Source organism: Lynx canadensis, chromosome X (assembly GCF_007474595.2).
Source record: "Lynx canadensis isolate LIC74 chromosome X, mLynCan4.pri.v2, whole genome shotgun sequence".
Lineage (NCBI taxonomy): Eukaryota > Metazoa > Chordata > Mammalia > Carnivora > Felidae > Lynx > Lynx canadensis.
This window is the reverse complement of record NC_044321.2, coordinates 7184205-7210239: the sequence shown is the minus strand read 5'-3', so window position 1 is coordinate 7210239 and position 26035 is coordinate 7184205. Positions and strand designations below refer to the sequence as shown.

The following is a 26035-nucleotide window of genomic DNA, read 5'->3' as shown; positions in this document are numbered from 1 at the left end:
AAGGCCCTGGTTGTTCTGATCGCGGGCAAACTCTATGTTGCATTGTAGGTTTTGAGATCTAAAATACACACTCGATACATACGTCCTCCATATATATTCACCACATCTGTGCCCAAGACATAGTGGTTGATAACATTAATACATAAACGGCTATCTTTGTGCCTTACAGTAAAGTCCTATTTTTAGGATGTGACCACTGCCTCATTTTGAAAATAGTCATTGTTCAGAATCATTTCGTATCATTAGCCTACCTATAAGGCGATCTTTTAACGTTTATTTATTTTTGAGACAGAGAGAGACAGAGCATGAATGGGAGAGGGTCACAGAGAGAGGGAGACACAGAATCCGAAACAGGCTCCAGGCTCTGAGCAGTCAGCACAGAGCCCGACGCGGGGCTCGAACTCACGGGCTGCGAGATCGTGACCTGAGCCGAAGTCGGACGCTTAACCGACTGAGCCACCCAGGCGCCCCAATATAAGGCGATCTTGTATAGGTCCATAAGTGAGCCATGTCTGATCCCTTCACCTACATTCAGTCCTTTGGAGAAATCTTTATGAAAATCCTACTGTGCGCCCAGTGGTTAACAGTTCCTGGCGGATAATAAGGTCTCAATCTACATTAGATTTGCCCAGTGCTTCTTTGAGGATGAGTGCATCGTAACGCCCCTTACTCCCCCCCCCACCCCCAGGAAAAGAGGTGCGTGTGTATGTGAGAGAGAGACAGAGACAAAGACATTCTACTTAGATTCATTCTACCTAGAGAGCAAAAGCCCCAGTCTTCTCTTCACGCGTACATGGTGAGGTATCTGGAATCGTAAATGATCCTAGCTGACCTGTTTCCCGGAAGCCTGATGTAAGACTCGAGGGCTCTGACCATTGGGCAGTGCTTTGAGTCAATATGGCGTTATTGTTTGATGGCTGCAAGTGGCGCCGCATAGAATTCTGTGGGAACTTGCAACATGGAACCCAAGAGAGGGCTGGGCTGGCTGTGACCATGTTGTGGAAGGAGGACGTTTGGGGCCAGTTCTGAGCCGCCATCACGTTCTACCATGAAACCTCAATCCTAGCGCTTTCTTGGTCCGTTTAAATCCGTACGTCAGAGGAATTTACACGGTCTTTAATTTGTGTTAATAAGCTTGATGGGAAGCACTGTAGTAAAAGTATTCACTATTTGCACTTACTGAACAGGTATAGAGGGAATTTTCGTCCCTTTAACACGTAAGCATACAGAAACTTCAGCCTACCTGAATTTTGCCAAAAGAGTCAAACGTCTCTGTTAACCAGTTTTCTACGTTGTACTTTCCCAAGAGATGGTGAAATACAAGAAAGAAGGAAATATCGTGGATTAATGTAAAAATTCACGGTCACGAGTACAAATCTACGTCCCGCTCCATCTCTTAAATCTCCTCTATTTATGATTAAAAGGAAGAAGACTTTATGGTGATGATCTCAAGAAACAATACAATTTGGAACTACCTAAGAACTTTTAAATTCCATCCCATTTGTAGTTAACGCAAGAAAAGTAGGCTCAAGCATTTTAGGAACGTTCTCAACGAGGATTTAAAAAAAAAAAAAAGACAAGGTTTTCTATTTGAGGTTCAGTTAACCAGAAAATTAAATTAACCAGAACTCTCCCATTTTCGGAGAATTTCAGCTCATTGAAGGTTGATTGTACTTTTATCAGGGTCTTTGTTCCCGTGCAAAAATGAATTCCACTTTCTGACTTATTATTTGGAGACTGATTAGTACGAAGTACACCTTGAATGAGCAGGGCAGAGGTGGCTTTCTGTTTTGGGATTTAAATTATTACTCTCTCTTTTTCTCTCTATATACAGAGGGAGAGAGAGAGAGAGGAAGAGACAGAGTGAGCTTGGTGGCAGACGTGTTTACGTCGAAAGAAATATGAGTAGTTAATGCTCTCACTGCGACTTGTCCTCCATTTTCCTATTTCAAGTGCTCTTTTCCCCTTTCCAACCTGCCATTAGGAACGGAGAAGTATTTTCCTAGAAATAGAACAATGCTTTCTACTTGGCCTCTAGTTCACCGCAGGAAATGCATCGTGGTAAAAATAATTTATAAGTGAAAATGTAATGCGTTGCTGAAGATAACCAGGAAGTGGGGAGCAAAAACCCTAAGTAGCAGAGAGAGGCCAGATGGTCTCTCTCTCTCTCTCTTTTTTTTTTTTTTAATGCAGCCACGAAGCAGGAAATTTTGCTTGATTAAGAAGGCTCCGGTGTCGATTTTCGTTCAGCAGTTTTGCAGGCCGTGTGTTAATGGAGATATATATACGCGCGCACAGAGCACAGGGTTTTCATTCCCCCAGTCGATTGTTGGTGCCATTGTGAGCAAGCTTCTGCTGCTGAGAATGCGAAGTTTTAATGATAAAGAAGGAAATGGGTTCCCAGTCTCAGAATCTGCCCACTACCCCACCGACTCTCCGTCATTACCATGTCCATCATATTGTTGTAGGGTCTGGTGTTTTGTTTTGTTTTCTTTTGATAGCTCAGAGTGGAAGAAAGGCTGTGTACCACAGTGGCTAACTGGGAGAAAATAGAGGTTTTGGAGTTCAACACTCCAGGGGGCTAATGTGCATAAAGGACCTGCGTTTAATCCTCGGAGCTGCCAGTCAGGATCACGATGAAGAAGCACCCATGCAAAGAATTGCTTTCTGGAAGCTGCTAGGCGGGGGCGGGCCGGGGGGGGGGGGGAGGGGGGGACCGGAGCGCCCCTATTCGGACCGTGATGTTTTGGCAGTTGATGCTCAGGGAGGTTGCCTGGCAGTGGCTTGGGCACAACAAAGCTCCCTTCTGGGAAGTCACCCTGCCACCGTCCTGCCCCCTCGGCCCAGCGCCCCCGGAGAAAGGCATTTCCCACTCTGAGGGAGAGAATGAATAGAGTGGGGGAACGGAATATTTGCATCCGTTTACAAGGGAGTCACTTGGAGGAGTTTGTAATGGAAAGAATAGACTTAGACAACTGGCAGGACCCTTTGGAACCGCGCCCTGGGTCAAGTGTCTGTTGATTTAAATAAGGACAAGGTAAAGGAGCGCCGTAACCGTCTTTACCTTAAAGATGAGCGAGCAGACGTTGAGAAGGGCCCTTGTCTTTCTTTTCCAAAACGCGACGCTTCCTCACGTAACTGCGATACTTTTGCCAAACAACGTCCATATTTATTATCAGAATAAATACATCTCCACTTTGAGGTAGCTTAGCCACCCGGAAAGCTCACTGTTCTCAAAGCTAGGTAGTTTTTCGTAAGTGAATTTTTAAGCCCTAGATTGTATCTCAAGTACTGAGTCTTTCCAGTTTCGCCTTTGTTTATATCCAAAAAGCCAGCTCTTCATATAATCTGATTCAATGAGAGGATAAAACGCGCAAGATGAAGTGCTCACTTAGTGGCTGAAAGTGAAGCTCTTTTTCCTTTAAGACTCAAAGAATCCTAGACAACAAACAAATAAGACACAAAGCAAACAACAACAAAACCCCTGGAGTCGGGTCCCTGAGATCATACCTTTCGATGTAAATTCCAAGGGAACGTCTTGACTTCCTGTTTCATAAGTTGCATTTATAATTTCTCTCAAAGTTACGACAGGAAACCTTTGGATAATGCAAGGAAAATCTCTCAGAGGTTAGCCTGCCATGAGAGTGTTTTTAAGAAGACACTAGAAGAAGCCTCATGGCCTTTGTGGGATTTGTTTTCATATGATTACAAGTATTTTTTTTTTTTTTTCAGAATTATCAAGCTTCCAGTGAGACATTTTTAATGTTGGTTTTTAGTTTAATTTTTTTAATTTTTTAATGTTTATTTGAGAGAGAGAGAGAGAGAGAGAGAGAGAGAGAGAATGAGCAGGGGAGGGGCAGGAAGAGAGGGGGAGACACAGAATCGAAGCAGGCTCCAGGCTCCGAGCTGTCAGCACAGAGACCGACGCGGGGCTCGAACTCCCGAACGCTGAGATCGTGACCTGAGCCGAAGTCGGACGCTTAACCTACTGAGCCACCCGGACACCCTTTAATGTTGGTTTTTAGGCCAAAAATCTTTGGGCTGGGGAGAACTCCCCCTCCGAGAACGACTTGCTTTATAAACGCCGCTATGCCTGGTGCTCCGTCCTCTCCTAAACCTGCTTACTGGTGTCTCTGTGGTGTAGGGCTGGCACCTGCCACCCCTGCTTCCCAAGCCGGGCCCTTGGCCTCTGCTACCGCTGCAGTAGCCACGCGTTACCGTCTCACGATTCCTGCCGTGCTGGTCTCCCTTCAGGCAGGGAATTTATTTCTCTTGAGATACCTTTCGTTACTGACATCACTGCCCACAAGACGCCAACACAGCTCTCAGGCCATGGGCTCCCCCGGTTTCCACTCCTCTTTGATCTTCTGGGCATGGAGCCCCAGCTGTACCTGTTCATTAACCCCCGCGCTCTTTCCCCACCTCTTTCCTGTCCTTCCTGAAATTTCTTCTCCTAGAGAGGCAACAGCAAAACCAATGACTCTTGAAATGTCTGTTAATTTCCTTCACGCCCTTCCCTGGACCCTTAACTGCCTGGCCCGTTGTCACTTTCGACTTCGTGTTAACATCCTGCCATCAGGATTCTCAGACCTTCAGGGAGTTCTAAGTCCCGTAGTTCCTGGGTTTTTTGGGGTCCCCCGTGTGATCGTGGCTTTTCTCGCAAGTTCTAATGCTAGAAAAAATCAAGAGGTCACTGCTTTCCAATAATTGATCACGTTATCTTTTCGTGCAGTGACCTCTTCCTTTTTTCTTGGTAAAAGTTGGATTTTCACGTCTTTGAAACAGAAATCATCCCTTAAGGAAATCTGTCAGTAAACATTGAACAACTTGAGAAATTAAGTCCAAACTCTGGTCCCAAATGCTGGAAAGTTTTATACTGAAATTAAGACATTGCTCATTTATTGGCAGGGCGGCAAGGCAAAATATTAAGAAAGCCTGCACAGATATGAGTATAAACGTGTTTGTAGCTACAGTAGACCTCACCCACCCCTCTATTTTCTATCGTGATATCCTTTTTATTTCTTTCATTTTATGTATGGTTCTCACCCATTTCCTGGTTTATTTTATGTCCCTTTCATTAAAACGTAAGCCCTCCCAGGACATACTCACCCGTGTATTCCCAGTGCCCAGGGCAGTGCCCGACTCACAGCAGGACCTCAGAAATACCTACTGAATGAAAGACTATTCAGAGAAATGACTTGCTCTCTGGTTTTACGCCAAAGGTAGCTCTAACATTAAAAAAAAAAAAAAAAAAAAAAAAAAAAAACAAGAAACGCTTAAGCCAACTTAACGCACGTGTAGGATTTCTAATATCAAAGAAGTAACAAAACCAGCTTACTCTTCCCACCTCTTAAAATGAGTTTCGGTTAAGAGCAAAGACCAGATACAGGCTGATTTGGGGCTAATAAGGAAGTAGGTAAGGGCTCTGTTTACTATGGGTGGGGCCCACCTGCTCTCTTCCTGGAACCCCAGCTGATGTTAAAGGATGGTAGGGGTGAGGAGTGTGGAGCACTTTCCGGCGGGCTCCTTTTACCCCTGGTCTTCCATGACTCAAGCGTCATTCACTGTCACGTTAAGTGCCTCTGCCCTCACTGCTGGAAAGCCCGGTGGCGATCGATCCGATTTCCTGGGCCAGATCTCCAGGAGGAGCCAGGAGCTGTGTCTGTTGGACAATAATTCTCCAGGGACCTCTCACGTTTCTGTACCTCTGGCGAGCTGAGGTACGGATGGCTTTTGTTCCAGACGGTCTTTTCGAGGATATTCATCCGTATAGCCAACAGCTTAGAAGATTGACATAGAGTATCTCGACAGAGTATCTCCCTCCGGGGTAGAAAGTAGGTTGGTCTGCTGTCCGTTATGGTAAAGATAATGTTCTCTACAGGGCGAATGCCAGAGAGGTTGGCTTGCAGCCCATAATGAGAGGTTGGGGTTTCCTGAGCTCGGGTTTTTCAGCTGTGATGCAAACCCTCTACGAATGCAGTGAGCACCTGGGGCGCTCCGTGGACTTGGGGGACGAGGGGAACCAACGTGACTATGAGACACGCGATGCCTGCTGTGCCCTGCCTTAAAACCGTCCTTTGTCTCTGACTCACGGGTCTCATGTCTTCTGCCGAAATCCATGAAACTGGTAGGCTAACAGCTTAGCTCCCGAGCAGGAAAAATCTGAAAGCCGTCACTGGTCTTGATAGTCTCGCCTGCGCCACCCGTGCCGGGGTCTCTTATTTCCTGCGACATCAAAAATTCTGGCCTAGGATTCATGTGGGACGGGGAGCTCTTCAGTGAGGAGCGGAGAACTGAAGGCTCGAGGTCACGGCCGGAGGCCCAGTGGCAATGAATAGAGGTATATTGATGTCTGGGAAACAGAGGACCTTGCCTACGTGAAGACAGTTATTAAAAAAGAATTAATGTTAACAGCAGGAATGCCGGTTTATTCGTTATATACTATTTCTTTATAGAAGACGGCCCATGAATGTTATTGAACAAGGACATGGATTGATATCCTTCCTGTTTCCAAAAGTGGTCTGGAACAGTTTGCAATAAAAAATACAGATCATGAATGTACTCAGAGAAGGGTGGGAAGTGGTGACCGGGGACACGAGAGGAAGAGGGGTGTGGGAGCTACAATTTTGCCAGCGCTTTCGCAACTTTGCCTCACTTAATCCTCAAAAGACCCTTCGAGATTGTTCTCATTGTCGCATTTTGCAGATAAGGAAACCGTACAAGATAGAAAACGGCAGAAGCCACGGTTTGAACTCAGGTGTATCTGGTTTCAAGGTACACGTTCCTTTGCACGACACCATACTGGCGGTCTCACCCCAAAACGAGACCAAGCGCAGTTGGGCCAGCTGAGCTCAATCGAGGCTTAACCCCAGCTTTTCTGCCAGCACGTCAAAGAGAGAGCCAGATGAAATGCGTTGTCTAAAAGAGGAAAGTCTATTTGCTTTTCCTTCCGCTGGCAATAGAAGGAGGGGATGGAGAAAGGCGAAAGACGTGAAATAGCAGCGGAACAGAGAGAAGAGGAAACGGACGGCCATTTTGGAAGCATTGCAAGACAGGATATATTTTTACTTTTCTGAACCCTCTAGCTCAGAGACTACAATCATGATCATTATAATTCTCATTATGTGGTAAGTCCAGTAGACCATATGAACTCTGATGCTCTCACTAACTGTGTTGTCCCATTAGCAGCTTGAGCGGAATTTGAATCGGAAAAAAAGTAGAAGGTAAGAAGAGTATGATTTGGGGGCGCCTGGGTGGCTCAGTCGGTTAAGCGTCCGACTCTTGATTTCAGCTCAGGTCATGATCTTGTGGTTGTGAGATCGAGCCCTGTGTCGTGCTCTGCACCGAGCATGGAGCCTGCTTGAGATTCTCTCTCTCTCTCTCTCTCTCTCTCTCTCTCTCTCTCCCCCTCCTCCCTCCTCAAAATAAATAAATAAACATTAAAAAAAAAAAAGAGCATGATTTGACCAAACCCATCTGTGACCTTCACGTTAGCTGTTCGGTCGCGGTGATTGTTTCTCACCGAAGAATCCATTCCGTGGCTTCCCTAGGAGTTCTTGAAAACTCTCCTTAAAGGTTATATTTAAAGTCTGTAAGTTAGAAGAAAAAAAGTGTAAGTTAGAGTTGCTCCGAATGGAGAGAGCCATTTTTGTAACAAATTCCGTTTCCTTACCAATGTACCCTAAGTTACTTGAGTTATCTAATAAAAAGAAAAAGTATCTTATTTTAGATGGGGCAGAAACAGATCTAGAAGTTTCAAGGAGTGGATCATGGGTTTAAAAAGTGAGTGATTTAATCTGATTTGAAAGCAGTTTTAATTTCATGATTGTGTGTGTGTGTGTGTGTGTGTGTGTATGTGTTTAAATGGCAACCCAGTTTTACCGCCCCAGACTTAAAGATTTCTTGCTGCCTGGAAAACGCATTCATCCATTAGCATTTAAATCTTTTCAAAGTATTTTTGCTCAGATTTCTCCCAAGAAGCCACCTGCCTTTGTTCTGTGAGGACGCCCGGTTCAGATGCTGTTCTTAATATCCTGTTTTCGTCAGCACTGTTGTTCTTTTCATTGCCATTCTTCCATCGTCCCCCTTCTCTCGTGTGGTGCTTTACAATAACAACTCCGAACAAAAGAGTCACTCCTCTTTCTGTTGCCTTAAAAAAAACCCAAAAAACAAAAGACTTCATCCCCTGACGGTAGGGCCTCAGTGATCACGGGAAACATTGAAAGCATGTTCTTCATAATAGTTAACCAGGAGTTGTGAATCAAGGTTACTTTTCTTTATTTTTCAAGATCGCAAAGTAGCTTCGGGGCATTGTGAACATGAGGCCTTTGTGTGTGGCTAACTTTGAAGTTGAGAGACAAAGCGATTTCCTTTGAGGAAAGGAGCTATCATGTTTGAGAGAATTTCCCAATCTGTCCATACAATAGGCATCAGTTACTATATGACATTGTCATTACCTCAGTGAGTCATGGGACTGGAGGAGTTGTGCGTGCCATTGAACGTAAGCTTTTCGATGTTCAGAGAACAATGGTGAAATGCCATACTGGCCATCATCAGGAACTATTTACTGATGCATTTTTCTCCCGGTGGATAATAAGTGGGAAGGGGGGAGAGTGCACTTTCTCTGCCTTCTAGAGGAGCATTGTAGGAATGAAGTAAGAGAAGGTTTTCCCAAGGGGCGAGCGTTTTTCCAGATGGAATCTACTTGCTGCAATAATCCAGCTCAACTGGTCCGTCCTTCACAGACCAGACCTCTGATGTCATTTTGCTGTTTTCCAGGTAACCCTTTTCAGATACGGGCAGGCTTTAAAAAAAAAAATGTAATATATAAATCGTGTAGAGGTTTCCGTTTTTGCACAGAGGAAGGCGTGTCTCTCTGACCCAGGAGGGATGTTGTCACCGAGGGATTTGTGAAGGGTGAGTTCCGTCAAGTCCCACGTAATTTTGCAAAGGCACTTACGTGTGTGGGTGTGTACAAAAATCAGTTCCACTGTAGACGTACGTAGGGTTTTATAGAGACAGAGAATAGTTCCATGCATGGGTGTAGAAATGCCTGTCGAACTAGAAACACTGGGAAGAAGTGTCCACGGGAGCTTCCATTTCTGCCACCACCACACTGGAGGTGTCAGGAGACTAGGTGTGACAGGTGTTCTCTCCCTCCCCTCTCTTTCGTGTCCGCTGCCGCTGCCCTCAGCACCAGATTCTTGCCTGGCGCTCGGTACAGCACAGACGGGGAAAACGTCCGTCACTTTCGACTGAATGCGAAATAGGTGCCATTTGCCTTTAACACTGGATGTTTGCTTTCTTCGCGTAAACTGTAACAGACATGAAATGTCTGAGACCCTCCGGCGGTGGGAAATCGCCTGTAGAGGTTGTCAGATGATGCTCCGTAGAAGATGATCAAGGTTGCCGTTGTTGATCCTTTTCTTCTGGTTTTGAGGGGTGAAGTCCATGTTTGTTTCCTGATGTTCCGACTCTAGACGTTCAGGCTCATTTGCCACCGCAGCGCCAAAATACGGACCAGTTAGGCATGTGTCGTAGAAATTTTGGCAGGTTTAAGGTTGTTTTAACAAAGGCAGCGCTTTCACATCTCATGCCGAAAACTTCTTTCGAATTCTGTTTGATGATGTACGCGTGTCTCTCCTGTGGACAGCGAGGTCTTCCTTGGGAAGTCACCTCTTTGTGAAATTGAGTAATCCCTTTGTTTATTGTTAACAGACGGATGAAATTGTGATTTGTACAGACATAAGCCAAGAAAGTGTATGTTTGCATTTTTATGTCCAAACGTGTGAAGCACGCTTTGGTTTACCGTGAGGTGTTGCAATGGCATGAAAGTAGGCGTCACGACACGCCAGCCAGGCAACAGTCCTTGCCTCCTGCTTGCCCTTTTATCAAGAAGGTTCTTAACCACCTTTGGTGCAGGCCGGATGTCTGATTTTGCACGTGAATCGTGCAGGTTTGCAATCAGTGTGTGGGGTTTTGTGTGTGTGTGTGTGTGTGTGTGTGTGTGTGTTTTTACACTTTCCTGATGATTTACTTGAGTTGCCTGTTCTTGTCTTGCATGGTGATAAGCAACATCCTTGAAAGAATTGCAGGGCAAGACAATTTCTTTTTTTTTTTTTTTTTTGCTTTTGGGAAGACTACTTCCTCTTCCTTTAGACAATCAATTTTTAAAAGATTACTTTCCATTCTCAATTCACTCTTTCTTTGCCGTTCTGGTGACTGAAATTTGGGACACCTATCACAGATTTGCTGTGTGTATGTGTGTATGCATCATATGTATGAATAAACACGTGTGCATACGACATGTTGTATGCAGGCATGATATATATGTGTGTGTGTGTGTGTATACATGTGTGTATATTTCATACACCTATATTTTCAGTTGTTTATCAGGATGAGAGATTGCAATTTAGCTCTCTATTTGGGGAAGAAAAAAATGACTGCTTTATGGAGTCTGTACAAGAGATTGTTCTTCTGGATGTGATTTTTTATTTTTTAAATTTTTTTATTATTTATTTTTAGAGAGAGACACAGAGTGCAAGTGGGGGAGGGGCAGAGAGAGAGAGAGGAATCCGGGGCAGGCTCCAGGCTCCGAGCTGTCAGCACAGAGCCCCACGTGGGGCTCGAACTCACAAACCGTGAGATCATGACCCCAGCCGAAGTCGGACGCTCAACCGACTGAGCCACCCAGGCGCCCCTGGATGTGATGTTTTAAAAAACTTCTTCCGGGGGCACCTGGGTGGCTCAGTCAGTGAAGCGTCTGACCTCGGCTCAGGTCATGATCTCGCGGTTCACGAGTTCGAGCCCCGTGTGGGGCTCTGTGCTGACAGCTCAGAGCCTGGAGCCTTCTTCGGATTCTGTGTCTCCCTCTCTGTCGGCCTCTCCCCTGCTCGTATTCTGTCTGTCTGTCTCTCTCTCTCAAAAATAAATTTAAAAAAAATTAAAAAATCAAAACTTCTTCCAGATATTATGTTTTAACTCAGAAGATAGATACAAAATAATAAGTGTATTATTAAAAAAAACAACAACAGCGTCCAGAGCACAGTGTGATCATGTGCTCAGGAAGCCGCCAAAAGGACCGAAATGCAAGGGAGGCAAGAGCCCGTAGCTGACCCCGGGAGCCGGACGGGACGCTCCTGTTGGCAGCATGGAAAAGCTGGCACCCGGCACTCGGCTGCGGGACACTGACCCGTGCTGGGCCCCGTGAGCCATGAGGGTACAGATCGCAGTGCCAAATCGTCGTCGTTTTGGGGACGAGGCAGTGGGTGTTAATCCGCCCCGAGCTGCCTTTTCATTTGGCTTGAGTTGAACGTGGAGTGGGCGAGGACATAGGGCCGCCACGGCAGGGTCTGTGCAAAAGGCAGCTGGAAAGCAAGAGGGAGTTTTGATTCTTCAACTCAGCAACCCTGGCGGGGTGGATGAGGTGGAGCTGGGCTTCCTGGAATTGTCGCGTCGATTTTCCTGTTGTGTTTCACCGTTGACGCTCTCACAGACACACAGGACTGCTCCGGCACTGCCTGCCACCCGCCATCTGGTCTCGGTGGCCTGCCTGTCATTCCGCGGGTCCCCTTCCTCTGCCTACGGCGATGTGTCTTCACCAAGAACTAGGGTGCAGTCCATTGGTGGGTATTCAAGGCGATCTATTTGTAAGAATCTGGAGAGGTGCTCAAAGAACTATTAAGGACAAATGTGCTGTTTCCTGTTTTTAACCTATCTATCAGTGTTTTCAAGAGAGCAAGTTGCATTTCTGAGACCGTCGAGGGGGTTTCTTTACTATTAAGGCAGAGCGGGGTCGGGCGGTCGGTCCTTGAGAAATCGGGATTGCTTTTTTTTGCCTTGTCATTGGTGTCTTTTTTCTTGTCTGCTTGTATAAATGAACTCCAGAAGGTGTATTTAAGCATTCTGTTAAGTCAATGTGGAAGACTAGGTTTCAATTAAAATAACCAGACAGTGTGACCTAGCTCCCGCTTCCCCTTAATTTTTATCATTAAAGCCTTCATATCCCCAAAGACATCTGCTGTGCTTCCAAAGGATTCTTTTCAGGAATGTTCATTCATTATTAATCAGGTTGCATGGTCAAGAGAGTATGTGATTATTTTAAAGAATATCCTGGAGATCCAATTACTAAAAATCGAGCACACTATGGACAGGTTTTGTGAACGGTTTCATTCAGTCTGCATGAATTCCACCAGGTGGGTGGTTGGTGACATTAAAAGTCTTCCTTGTTTCTCACTTTCCGTGGCAAGGAGGACATTTTAACTTAAGCGCTCCTCAGAATAAATAAACACGAAGTGGCAAGTTATTAAGAAAATCTGTCGTCTTCATGAGTTACTTTAAAACCTGAGGCTGGTGCCTCCGTGCTCCTCTGCCTGTCATGTTTTTGTTTTTGTTTTTGTTTCCTCAGTCAGTCCCTCTGGTCCCTTAAAATTCGGCTGGCAGAAATTCTTAAGTCTGTCACCGATAAAGTGAACCAACTTGAGGGTGCTGACAGTCGGAGGTTAACCACAGTGATATTTCGGAGACGTTACCTATAGAATGTTACCGCATCACTTTCTTTTTTTCTCCACCTGTTCCCGCTCGTGTGTTATTTGTACTGTTGCTTTAAGAGCCACTTTGCATTTTGACTGCCTCTGTTGTCATATCAATTTCCAGTCTTTCAGAATGCCGTTACATTCAATTGGATCTCACCCTCCCCTTTCCTTAGCTTCATGGCCCGGTTTTATTGTGCATTTGCCGACTTGCCCGTGTCTCCAATCGGCCAGGGTGCTGCTAATCAGTAAAGTAGCATTTGGGTAGGGTGTTTAGAACTCAGAGCTGTAGTTTTTATAACTCAAAGCTAAATCCTAAACCATGGCCGAATGCGCAAACATTGGGCGCCTGTATTCTGTTATTGAAAATAGTGCATTTGTGGTGGATTCATCTGGAATATAGCACCCAGTTTCCATTGTTGTGCCTTCTGCTCCAAGATAAAAACATCATTCCACAGTTTAAAAAAACATTTTTTTTTTTACATATTATTTATTTTTGAGAGACAGAGAGACAGAGCACCAGTGGAGGAGGGGCAGAGAGAGAGGGAGACACAGAATCGGAAGCAGGCTCCAGGCTCTGAGCCGTCAGCACTGACCCAGACGCCGGGCTCGAACTCACCAAACTGTGAGATCGTGAGCTGAGCCGAAGTCGGATGCCCAACCAACTGAGCCACCCAGGCGCCCCGTCCACAGTTCTTAAAAAAAATTCCACCTGTGGTTCTAGAACAGGGATGCTGTCATAGCAAAAACCCAAATGGCAAGAAGTCCACTAAATCTTCATTACCCCTGTGAAGAGGGGATAGGAAATGGACTTGGTCGTTGTTCTGAAATGTAGGATGCTTTAAAGAAAATTTATTCATAGGATATGGGGGATGCGGTTTGTGAAAAAACACTTTCAAGGGTTTTTTTCCCCCCTCAAACCGTTTTTATGTGATTTGGTGTAACATTTGTACACTTTGGGTGGTGTGTGTGTGTCGGCTCAGTTCTGTGTTGGTAAATGGACCATCGGGCTTAGTTTCCCCACCCCAGAGGATATTTAGGAAAAAATCGGAGGGAGTGCCTTGGGAATTGTCCGGGCAGTGGCCGAGAGCCACCTGGTAGTAACAGTTGACCACGGGCCACCCAGGGTTGCTCTCCGAGTTTATTCCTTGGTCTGGTGACTCATGAATTTCCCTCAGAGCGATGGCCTTCAGAGGCGTACAAAGTGAGACCAAATTGGAAACATGATTATTGTTCGTGGAGACCCAGAACCTGTAGGGAAGCGCCGAGAGATGGGTTCACCTTACGATTAAGATGTCGAAACTCCGTTAAGAGACGTTTGGGATTAAAAACCCACGGATGATGTGCCTCGTGGGTGACTGAACGCATCGAATGCACTCGGTCTGGAGACTCCTGATTCTTGGTCGCTTCTGGCATCTATGGGTGAAACTTGCACACTCTGGGGAGTTTGAACCGGAAAGCCCCCTCACTGACGTTGGCCACGGATTAAGCCGTGCAAGGCGTGTCGTCTTCACGGGGTACTGGGGGTTCCTTCGGGCTGTAGGTTACCTTCTCTGTGTCATAGCAGGAGTTGGGGGAGACGATAAGGAATATAGTTGTGAAATTCTTACATGAGCCAGCCAGCAGGATGATGGCGAGGGTTGTGACTGCACAGGCAGGGGGTTAAACGTTTTCTTTGCATGGACTTGCCCGGACAATGATTTTTGCCTCTCTCTCACTTTAAAGGAGGAGGCAGAAAAGACCTTCCGTTGCCTGGCCTGTGACAGTAATCCATTAGGGCACCCGTCCTGAGTTCCCCATCTGCCTTCTCAGGTCCAAAGCTTGTGTCTGAACCAAGTCCTGCTGTCCGTTCTCTTCCACTGGGGACTTTCTCATGCAGTCTGCTTCCCCCCAGATCGCGCACCTTGGACAAAAGAAAGCCCTTCTCCCTCCAGGAAAGTCCTCCTCCTGGGAGGAGTGCTACCAAAGGATGATGATACCTGGAGCCCCGAGGGGGCGAGGGGCCACCTGCCCGGGCAGCTGGTTGAGCCAGACCACCTTAGCCACCCCCTGATGCCAAGGTTCGATCATTCCTGCAGCCCTTTCTGTTGCTTAGTTTTCCTTCGCTCCAAAAGGCGCGAGCCTCTTGACATCCAGGTTTAGCATGGGGGATTTCGAGGAGTAGGTGGTCATTGGCCTCAAATCTAGACTATGAGTGTTATCTCTGTGTGAGATGTGTGTGTGTGTGTGTGTGTGCACGCGCGCCTGTATCGTGCATGCCTTTATCGGTCCCAGAGCTTAATTTATTTTACTTTACATACAAGTGAATTAGCATATAGTGCAATAATGATTTCAGGAGTAGGAATTAGGATCTTTAAATGAATATTTTGGTTGTTTTGCACAGATGATAGTTATGCTGCTTTGTGGTTTTCACCTAAAAGCTTTACTTTGTTCACTGTAAACATTTAAGACCTGTCACGCTATTTATAGCTGTCTTTTAAAACAATCCTTCTTTGTTTAATATGAAATCTCCAAAAACAACAGTGACCAGGGTCCTTCGGGCCTCTACGAGGTCCTGCCGTCCGTCATCTTAAAAAAACCAGAAAACGACAACAAGAAAATAAACCCGAAACACAAAACAATCTGCCAAAGGAAAAAATGATCTGTGCTAGGCAGAACAACAAAGGCAGTCGCTAAGAGCAGCCAACAGTCCCGGTTCCCGGGATGGGAGGTGAGTGCGTGGGAATCAGGCCGAAGGAGCACTTTGGGAGAAACTTGGGCATGGCTTCGAGACAGGAGATGAGGCATCCCTCGGGATTCCTGCTTTGGGCAGCCGGGTGCTGCTCAGTGCCTGGGCCTTTAAGGCAGGCTACAGGAAGAAGCCGTTGGTGCCAGAAGCATGTGGCCAAGATGAAACTGAGGGACAAAAGATTGGAGGGAAGGAATCACCTCGGGAGGTGGTGGTTTGTTGTTTTGGTTTTGTGTGTTCGTTGGGGGGTGGGGGGGGGGTGGGGGGGGTGGTCATGGTACAGGAACGCAGGACAGAAGGTGTAGATCTACCCGGAAGGCAGCGAGAGCAAGAGCAGAGAGAAAGAAACCGACCCGAGAACTAGGGACTGACACTCCCATGCCTTGGCTAGTGATTTGGATTTGGGGGAAGGAGAGCGTGTGGCTTCCTACTGATGCTGTACCAAATGACCACCAGCGTGATGGCTTCAGCAACGCTGGAGGTCAAGGTGTCCGCGGGGCTGTGTTCCTCGGGGAGGCTCTAGGGAAGAATCTGTTTGCCTTTTGCAGCTTTTGGAAATGGCTCAATGGTTCCCTGACTCGTGGCCCTTCCATCTTCAAAGCAATGGCCATCGAGTCTTTTCTGCGTCTCATCACCCAACGCTTCCTGTCGTTTGCACATCCAAGGGCCCTGGCGATTGCATCGAGTGCACCTGGGCAATGCGGGCTGAGCGCCCCATTTTGAGCTCAGCTGTGGCAAGCTCAATCCCGTCCGCAGCCTGCATTCCCCTTTGCCTTGTAACCTGACATATAGGTTCCGGGGATTAGGATGAGGCCCTCTTTGGAGGGAGGGAGGATCGAATGTGAGGCACCAGGAGGCTTGCAGGGCAGGCAGATTCCGGAGGGAAGCTGACCAAACCCAGGAGGTGCACGCTGTGAAGTGGGGCATTTACAGTAAATGAAGCAAAGAACTGGCAGTGATGAGCTGGGCTTCTGGAAAGAGCTGGCACTGCGAGGGACAAGCCCAGGAGTCGTTCTCAGGCCGTACGGGAAACGAAGGAACAACCGGGATAGCTTTTTTAAAAATTGAGCTAGAATTGACGTAGAATGTTATATTCATTTCACGTGCGCGACCCGACTCCGCATTTGTATACATCGTGAAATGATCGCCACACTAAGTCTAGTTAACATCCGTCACCATGCAGTTACAACTTTTTTTCTTGTGATGAGAACTTTTAAGATCTCCTCTCTTAGCAACTTCCAATTATGCAATACCGTATCGTCAGCGAGAGTCACCGTGCTCTACGTTACATCCCCGCGAGTATGTTCTTTTACATCTGGAAGTCTGCCTTTGGACCACTCTTTGATGACTTTTGGATGGAAGGCCAGACTCTGGCTTAGAAAACACCCAGGCTTTGATTCGCTGGAAGGAGAAGTCGGCAGTGGTTAGAGAGAGGAAAACCCGAAGAGCAGTTTCGGTGACACGTAGAATGAGAGAGGGTGGGATGTGTCCATTGTCACTTCAACCGAAACACCCATTGATTAATTTTCCATTGTAAACAAGTGTTTTCCTCGAAAGTCTTGGGTTTGTAAGAAAGTTTCTTGAAAACGTGTCTCGCACCTGCCCCTGAGGACTGTCCTGCTTAGGGATTGTTCCCAGTGAGGGCTGGAAGGAACTGGAGGGAGCATCTGGGGACACACTCCCAGGGCCACTCAGCTAATAGATAGGCGAGCTACGTGTCGTCCCCGACTGTCTGGCCACCCGTCCAGCTCTCTCCTTTCTCTCTATTCCGTGCCCTGTTCTAGACTACAAACCGTGGACAAGCAGGGGTGTGAGCTCTAAATTGTTGCCACTCCCAGTTTGTTGCAAGGGGTTCCCAGGATTGCCCACATCCTCCTGTGAATGAGGACCGCTCAGCCCATTAAGAAAAATGTTGAGCTATAGAATTTCCTGACAATGATATGCACGTGGGATTTCCTTCCATTGTAGTGCATTTAGGCTAAGAATCTCTCTCTCTCTCTCTCTCTCTTTCTCTCTCTCTCTCTCTCTTTTGAAGCTTAGAAATTAAATTATGGGATTTAAGAAAAGGAAAAACATAACATTTTCACAGCCTCCTCCCCCAACCTGTTTGGCGAACCCCTGTTCGTCTTCAAAAATCTTTCTCACATGATGCTTCCTCCGGGAAGCTTTCCTATCTTCTTGTCCCCCTAATCTTTGGCACGTGTCTTTTGTCATGTCCCAGGTCCGAGAACCTAGAGGGGCTTCGATGTTTGGTGAAAGAATGAATGGTGTTTTCATTTCTCAAAAAGGGTGTTTCAAAGGAAGCTAGACAATAAACGAGGCTACTTTTTTTCAGGTGGGTGAATGCTACGCACGCTTACCGCTAACATTTTGTTGGGTAATGTAACAAAAATACGATCTGCAGGAGAGGAGAAAGAAAAAATCCGATGCACTGTAGATAGCGAACCCGTGGCCCCTTCCTTTTCGGCAACATGTGGGCGAAAGATCCAGAAAATGGGCTGCACCTCTCTGGGTATCCAGATATGTAGTCATGGCTTAATACCATTAAGCCAACGTTTACAGCGTGGACACTTGCACAAAGCGCTTGCCACGCCAAACGCGATGGCCGTAAAAGAAAAAGATCCTGTTCTGAGCAGCTGCTATTAAATCATTCTTACATGAAGTGCCCCTAAGCACTCGACTGCCATTATTTCCATTGCATATCGTTTCTCGTTAGCATTCGAAACTTGTACCCGCTTGTCAGAGTGTTACTTCACCGCCGTTGCTGCATTTTATTCGTATCTCTTGGGGAGGGAGTCTCATTTGCATTTTGTCTGGCTGTACGTGTCTCTACCTTCGAACACACGGGTCAGCAACATAAGATCCTCAGGCCCAGTCCAGCTGGCTACCTGTTTTTTGTAAATCCGATTTCATTGGCCAGCCACGCTCACTCCTTCGCGCCTGGTGTGTGACTGCTTTTGCGCGCTCCAGCAGTGGACTGGAGCGGCCGCGACAGATTCTGCCTGGCCCGCCACGCCAAAAGTGTTTACTGCCTTGCCCTTTATAGGACACAAAGTTTGCTGACCTCTGTTCTGATACGTTGAGAGATCCTTCAGGGCGGCGGTTATGTTTTATTCTTTGAGGTGTTTTAACCCCAACATCTGGACGTTTATCACCTCCTTCAACAGATGCTTGAGCCCTGCCTGTGTGCAAGGCGCTGTTCCACGTGCTGGCCGTACATTGTCACTGAGCAAAGCGGACTCTGTGCTGTCATAGAGCCCGCCCTCTGCTGGGGCAGTGGGGAGAGATGGCTCGGTGACCAAACGAATAGAATACGTTGGGCGATAAAAGCTGTGGAGAAAGGCAAACCGAGGTCGGGGGAGAAGGGTGGCCGTGATGGGTGGGCAGGTGGTCGTGGTGGTAGCAGGGGACTTGGTTTTATGCGGGCTCACAGAGAAGGTGACACCGATGCAGAGAGTCCTGTGGATTCCCCAGACCTTGTGAGGGGGGAGACGGGACGTGCTTGGCACGTTTGAGGAATCGCAAGGAGGCCATGTGCCCGGAGCCGAACAAGGGGTAACGTGGGAGGAAATGAGGTCACTGTGTGAGTCTGTGTTCTCTGGGGCTGGAGTTATTCTGGTGCGTTTCTCTCCGAGTGGGATGGGAAAGCCCCTGGAGGGTAGAGCAGAGACGGGGCAGGCTCAGTCATGTTTTAACAGGATCTCTGGCTTCTGCCGTTTGGAAGGGTATTAGGATAATCCAGGTAAGGCGTGATGTCGGCTGGCCCGCGATCATAGAGCTGGGCTAGTGAGGACGCCAGATTCCGGCTTCTCGAGCCAGCACACTTGATGTCCTTGAATGAAACGTCAGCATTTCTCCCGGGGTCAGCGGTGGAATCACCTCTGGAAATTCTGATCGTGCCACTCTGGGATGGAATCCTGGCACCCGCATGAAAGTACAATCATGACTGGGCACCTCAGTCCGTTAAGCATCCGACTCTTGGTTTCGGCTCAGGTCACGGTCTCGAGGTTCACGGGATCGAGCCCCGTGTCGGGGTCCGCGCCGACGGCACGGAGCCTGCTTGGGATTCTCTCTGTCCCTCCCCCTCTGCCTCTCACCTCTCTTTCTCTCTCAAAATAAGTAAGTGGACATTTTTTAAAAAGTTAGCAGCGTCACAGCTCTCCAGACAGAATTGGGGCTCCTCTCGTTCCACCTGCGAACAAAGCCGACCTAAAGGGCTACGTTTTCCCTTTAATTTACGTTCTTCCGGTGGGAAGAGAGAAGGAGTTCGATTTAGAGATAATTCTCATTTTCCGCGATCAACCAAAATAGTGATTAATAGGTAAACCCTTTCAATTTCTTCCAGGCCATCTGCCGGAAGAGGTGGCCGAGACCGAGGGGGGACGAGACCGAGGGGGGACGGCGGGTTTCTCCCAACGGCAGCGACCCCCCCCTCCCGCCCCCCCACTGGGGTTTCCGCTGCAGGTTGTGGAAACACGAGAAGCTTTAATATTTCAAATCTCAGCTGCCCGCTTAATCTTGCCCATGTAGTTAATGTTCGCGAATGGCCGAAGATCTCTTTCAGCTACCGGGCTCCTATGAAGCCGGCAGCTCGTTAAGTTTTAACAAACTCAGCACATACTTGACGCTTTTAATGATCGCTTACCATCCGGTGGTTGGCAGGATGAGCATTAAGCTTCACCCGAGCACCACGTGGCGTTTCCGAGGGCTGCTATTTCAGAAAGGGGCGGCATGGGCTGGAAACCTCGAATTTTGTAAATACACGGAGGTGGGACTACAAAAGGGCCGACTGTCGGAATCCCGTAAACCCAGCTGTGGATGTGAATGAAGCCTTCCCCTGAAGCCGGCCGAGAACCCCTCCCCGCCTTGCCCCCGCTCGACCCCCCCACCCCGAGCGTGATTTGAACTGGTGTCCCCCGAGCCCTACCGTTCTCCCACAGCCCGCAGTGGGCTGCATCTAACACGCCCGGCGCTGTTCCGCAGACCTCTGCTGATGGTCTTTAAAGGGAGAAGGTTCAAAGAGGCTTGGTTCCCAGGCCTGCTAATGAGCGCGGGGCCCCTTCCCGGTTAATGAACCGGCGTTTCTGTGGGATTCTTTCCCCTGCCCTTTTTGAAGGGAAGGCAGGCGAGGGTTCACAAAAGCAGCAGCGCGCATCTGAGCCACCCGAAGGCGGCCCGGCGGCGGGGGGGGGAGCACCGAAGCCGGCGTGGATCGTGTCCCGGCCCATGCGGCTCTGGGTGTGAGGCTGGACCTCCCGCCAGCCCGGCCCGTCGCCGGCGACAGGGACAGGCCCTGGACGGGAGTTTGTCGGCCGGGAGGGCCGCGCGGGGTCCCCTCGGCAGCCCTGGTGAGCCTCCCCGCGGTAACGCGACGGCCTGACGCTGCCGTCCGATCTGCAGGCGTTACCGTTGTCAATGACTTACCAGATGCGTGTTGAAGCCCCGAGAATCCTTGTTCTAATTAACTGAATCGTTATTAGTCATTGGGACCCAAGCTCACCGCAGCCCCAGAAAAGGCCCGTAGATATTTTTTCTCTGCTTCCCTCTGCCCACCCACATCCCACTGCGGGATCAACGAGTAGAATTATTCAGGAGGGTAGCGAACGCATGCCAGAAACATTGCCCCTGTCACGATCATGTCCGCGAAAGTCAGCGTTTTTCCTCGGGAATATATTTGGGCAGCTGACATCGCGTATTTAAGCGTTACCGTCGCCGCCGAAGCCACGCGTTTGATTTCACGCACATTTCATGCCCGTTTCCACGGGAGGTGCCTTTCTACTTCTCTGAAGCGTGCTTTGGTGTCACAGAGGGAGAAATCCTGCGGACGCATAAACGTTCGCGTGTAAGTTCATCGATTCCGAGTTCTGAAAGGCTCTCGCTCATTAGTTAGCATTTCTACATTTTAATTCTCAGCACAAGGTAGAAGTTGGCCGTGACCCACTCAGGTTATTGGGATCAGATACAAATTGTGGAAACCGCCGTTTCAGTAACTTGCCAGTTTGGAGTAAGACCTTTTTTCGCAAGCAAAATGGCAAAAACCCACTCGCTGCTTTCAGGGACTGGGACTTAGAGGAAACGTCCGTTGGTGTGCTGGCCTAGGGTGTTTCTCCCCGCCTCGTTGCCCCACGTGCACAGAAAGAGAATTATTTGGAACGTACACGCATTTTACCCTTCCGTGACCCGCGTTCGGAATCATTTTGAGACGCATTCAAAGCTGACAGCCCCCCATGGCTGACCCCCTCGCGCCTAATCACATCTTACGTTCTGTTTCCAGATAGCTGATCAGCTTCCTTGGATTTTGCTGATGACCCAGGAGAGCTTTGCCTGAAGATGGAAACACTGGAGTCGGAGCTGACCTGCCCTATTTGTCTGGAGCTCTTTGAGGACCCTCTCCTGCTGCCCTGCGCACACAGCCTCTGCTTCAACTGTGCCCACCGCATCCTGGTGTCGCACTGTGCCACCAACGAGTCCGTGGAGTCCATCACCGCCTTCCAGTGCCCCACCTGCCGACATGTCATCACGCTCAGCCAGCGCGGTCTAGACGGACTCAAGCGCAACGTCACCCTGCAGAACATCATCGACAGGTTCCAGAAAGCGTCCGTGAGCGGGCCCAATTCCCCCAGCGAGACCCGACGGGAGCGGGCGTTCGACGCCAACACCATGACCTCCGCCGAGAAAGTCCTCTGCCAGTTCTGTGACCAGGATCCTGCCCAGGACGCTGTGAAGACCTGTGTCACTTGCGAAGTGTCCTACTGTGATGAGTGCCTGAAAGCCACTCACCCAAACAAGAAGCCCTTTACAGGGCATCGTCTGATTGAGCCAATTCCGGACTCGCACATCCGGGGGCTGATGTGCCTGGAGCACGAGGATGAGAAGGTGAATATGTACTGTGTGACCGATGACCAGTTAATCTGTGCCTTGTGTAAACTGGTTGGGCGGCACCGAGATCATCAGGTGGCAGCTTTGAGTGAACGCTATGACAAGTTGAAGGTTAGTCCGATCCGCCTTAAGCCAACCCCTTTCTGCCGGCAAATGTCATGGAAATAAAAAGTGTACTCACTGCTAGCTACATGGCAGGTGAAGGTTTCCTCTTCACCTTTGCTATCTGATTAGTTTTAGCATGTTTTCTGGCAGCCTATAAATGTTGCACAATAAGGGTGTCTTGTAAAAGTTGACGGCCGCTTGTAATTTTAGCGTTGTCACGGTGACGGTGAATTTGCAAAATCTGGATCGTCTTCAGCCCTTGCAGTTTTGTGTGTGTGTGTGTTTGAGAGAGAGACAGACAGACAGACAGAAGGAAAGAAGGAATGGCAGATAAAATCTGGCTTTGGGCATTTGCGGCGGTGGGGGGGGGGGGGGCATTCAGTTTCTTCATTCATCCAGGAAAGCTAATTTCACCCGAATTGTACCTGGATCTAAGTTACCCGCATAAACGAAAGGACGCAAGGAGGACAGCCTGTGGCAACTGTGGGCTTTTGGAGGACCTGTGACCTTTCATTTCTCGTGTGAGTGATATCTGGCTTAGTGGTGAGTTAGAGTGCGCTGACCATCTCGGGTTTCACGAAGGGTTTCCTTTTCATTTAGGCTTTGTGTTCAGGAAGGTTACAGGCAAGACTATTTGAACTTCCACTTTTAACATGAAATTATTAACCTGACTCCAGCTCGGGGAACGATAATTAATATGACTATACGTCAAATTAAAAAATCACTCTCTAAATATGGATAGAATGCACCAGGGAAGAAATAAGTCAGGTCTCCTGATGTCTGTTCAACTTCAGGCGACGGTGGGTCTAATTATGGCAAACTCAGCCGAGAGTTTGCTCTGATAGTGAGCTACTATGCTCACCAGTCAGTTTTAGATCACAAGACGCCAATTAAAAAGAAAGGAAGTAGAAATTAAGAGCTTTGAGTAAATATATATTCAAGTCCTTCCTCTCAGGAAAAACACACACCGTGTTGTTGAGCAAACAGAAAATGAATCACATGATCGAGAGTGCTACCATTGGGAGCACACCGTCACCTGTCACAAATGGTTCATATCACTTTTCCTCAGCTAGTGGGTGGTTGTGTTTCCCGGGACCTCATTGTTTATTTTGTGACGCTGGGATTAATGGACCACACCTGTGATTTGGTCTGGCTGTGTCTTGAGACGCGGAGGGAAATGGAGGAGCTGAAGTGAATCCCGCTCCTGAGTGTCACTTGGGGAACAAAACCTCACCTGGGCAGCACGCCTCACTTTTCAGTGTCCATGGAGAGGGAGTTAAGCCCGAGGACTTAGGTGCTGGGGACAAGGGGACATGGAAGCTGCCTGGTTTTCTAGCGTGCCCAGCACTACCACAAGCACACCTCCAAAGTTAACGACGGCGGAGGCAATGCGTGTGCGAATTGTGCCTCTGAAACAAATTCTTCGGAAATGGATGCGGCGATCCATCTTGGAGACCAAGGTGACCGTTTCGCCCCAGTTTTGGTGGGGGACTGAACGTTTGAGATGACCGGACACAGGTGGTTTTGTTTTCCCAACGTAAACCTGGCGGACGGGGTCTTGTCTTTATCACAAAATGTTCCTCTGACTGGATCGACACTGCCTTTTGATGATCAGTTGTTAAAACCCCACCGTGATGTTCAATATTCGACAACCCCGGACTCGGTAGTTAAACTTGGTAGTCAGGTTCTGCTCGTTATTTGTGTACTATCAGAGGGGAGTTATTAATTATTTACAGAACATCTCCAAATTTATGAGGAGATACTGTCATGCTCTAGGCCCTTCTTGTGATGAAACGGACAACTCTTCAATTATGAGCCCTGCACACTTGTCTGATCGAGCCAGTGGGTTAGTGGTCGTTGATAATTGTCAGGCCCTCCTGGTCACAGTATCAGTTAATGAAGCAGTATATTTTCTCTTCGAATTATAGAAGCATAAGCATATAAACAGCACCCAGTGCACCCAAGCACATTTACCGCCACTCAACAAAATATGCTTCCGAGCATTTACTTACAGCCTTTTCACAAAATGCGCTGATGAGCATTTAAACAGATAACATGCCAACGTAACGTGTTTGCTCCAAAACACGCCATTAGAATGGACAGATCATAAGAATACCCTGACATGTGGGGCGTCTGTGATGTTTCAGCTGTCACATAATTGTGAACGTACGTACTTCTTTGTTTTGCTTAAAACCCAAGCACGGCGTGTGCATTAATATTTGAAAGGACCAAAGCCAAGGAAGGGTGTTTTTGTCAATTATTACTTTGGTCTGAACAAGTGACTATGCTCTGTAAATTGGATATGTAGGGACGCAGGGGTCTCCTGTTGAGAAACGTGTGTGTCCGTCCTTCTGTTAGTAAAAGTCCACTACTTGAAGACGGGAATTCTGCAATGATGACGAAGAACAGTTATTTCTTGCACTGATCTTAAACCTCGGGGGGCACCTTTACTCATGTTAGGTCTCAGTATACGTATGTTTATGTAAAGAATTGGAATATACTTTTGCACATCTCTTTCTAGGCACAAAAGGGAAAAAAAAGCATAAAAATCCCAACGTGTAGAATTTTGTCTGAAGATAAAAAGAGAAAAGTCTTCCTACCAAATGCACGTCTCTAAATGGAGCATGTCATACTGTGGACTTTCTTGCGTCATTCTAATTGAATTTGAAGAAGCCTCTCGGTGCCCCAAATCTGGATTAAATTTTGATTGGTGAACTACATAACATATAAGAGAATTTAATATAGTGTATGGCAGAGTGACCGAGGAATTACCGTGCAATCATTCCATTTTTTCCCTGTTCCAACATACGATGTTGGAGCTCTAGTTTCTTTTCTCTAGTTATACCTATAAAAATATACAAACTGAGAGAAATTGACCTTGCCTTGCCCTTCAACTTCAGCATAGACTCACTTCAAGTTAGCTGATGCTGAAGGTCCAAACCATTGTTTTGCATTTCTGACTCTAAAGGCTGGCTGAGGGAGTTTATTTGTATGATGTCCGTTTCAATGGGTCATCCCAGTGGAATTTGGTCACAGTTTGGTAAAAGTTCCAATTCAAGCTTAGCCTTCCTGTGTAGTCCTTATCTGGAGGTCAAGACAAGGGATTTCACTCTTGGGTTTCATTTATAGATTGTAAGGTTCCATAATTTGGAAAGTCCTGTACGTTATTTGCAACCGGGAATGTCGTAAGTAGATACTTAGCTAGACTGGTTTTCTCTTTCCTCAGAATTTCTACACCTTGTCCCTTCTCTGAAAATAGTCACAGGCATAGTACGGGTTCCAGCGCAAAGGTGTGTGTGTGTGTGTGTGTCACATGGCGCATCCATGGTACCGATAGAGTTATCTGGCCCCAAATGTCAATAGTGCCCAGTCGAGAGACCCTGGTCAGTGAGAAGAATTTAGTGTTCATCACTGTAGTAATTTGGTAGGCTGCCCTCACAAGAGATCACAAGCACAGTGACCTAAGCAACAGAAATTTATTGTCCCACAGTTTTGGAGGCAAGAAGCCCAGAACCAAAGTGTAAGCAGGGTTGACTCCTCCTGAGGGCTGTGAGGGGAGGGATGTGCTCCAGGCATGTCTCCGTGGGTTGTAGGTGACTGTCTCCTCTCTCTCTCGGGTGCCGTTCTCCCCCTGTGCTCATCTTTGTGTTCAGATTTCCCCTTTTTATAAGCACACCAGTCATACTGGAGGACGGGCCCACCGTCCTCCAGTATGGCCTCATCATAACTAATTACATCTGCAATGACCCGATTTCTAAATAAGGTCGCATTCTGAAGTTATTGGGGGTTAGGG

The 26035-nt window shown here is 47.7% G+C and overlaps 1 protein-coding gene across 3 annotated transcripts in view; it reads left to right on the top strand.

Moving 5' to 3' along the window:
• The window catches only part of MID1 (midline 1), a 151984-nt gene that overhangs the window by 25030 nt on the left and 100919 nt on the right, over nucleotides 1-26035 (top strand). Inside the window, exons 1-2 of one of the 3 annotated variants that reach the window (XM_030305834.1) lie at nucleotides 11547-11624; nucleotides 21533-22248. In XM_030305834.1, the coding sequence (XP_030161694.1) occupies nucleotides 21589-22248 (660 nt within the window). In that variant the 5' untranslated portion in view covers nucleotides 11547-11624; nucleotides 21533-21588. Of the gene's footprint in view, nucleotides 1-11546; nucleotides 11625-21532; nucleotides 22249-26035 lie in introns of those variants that run through there. The other 2 variants (XM_030305833.2, XM_030305837.1) reach the window with 2 other exon arrangements.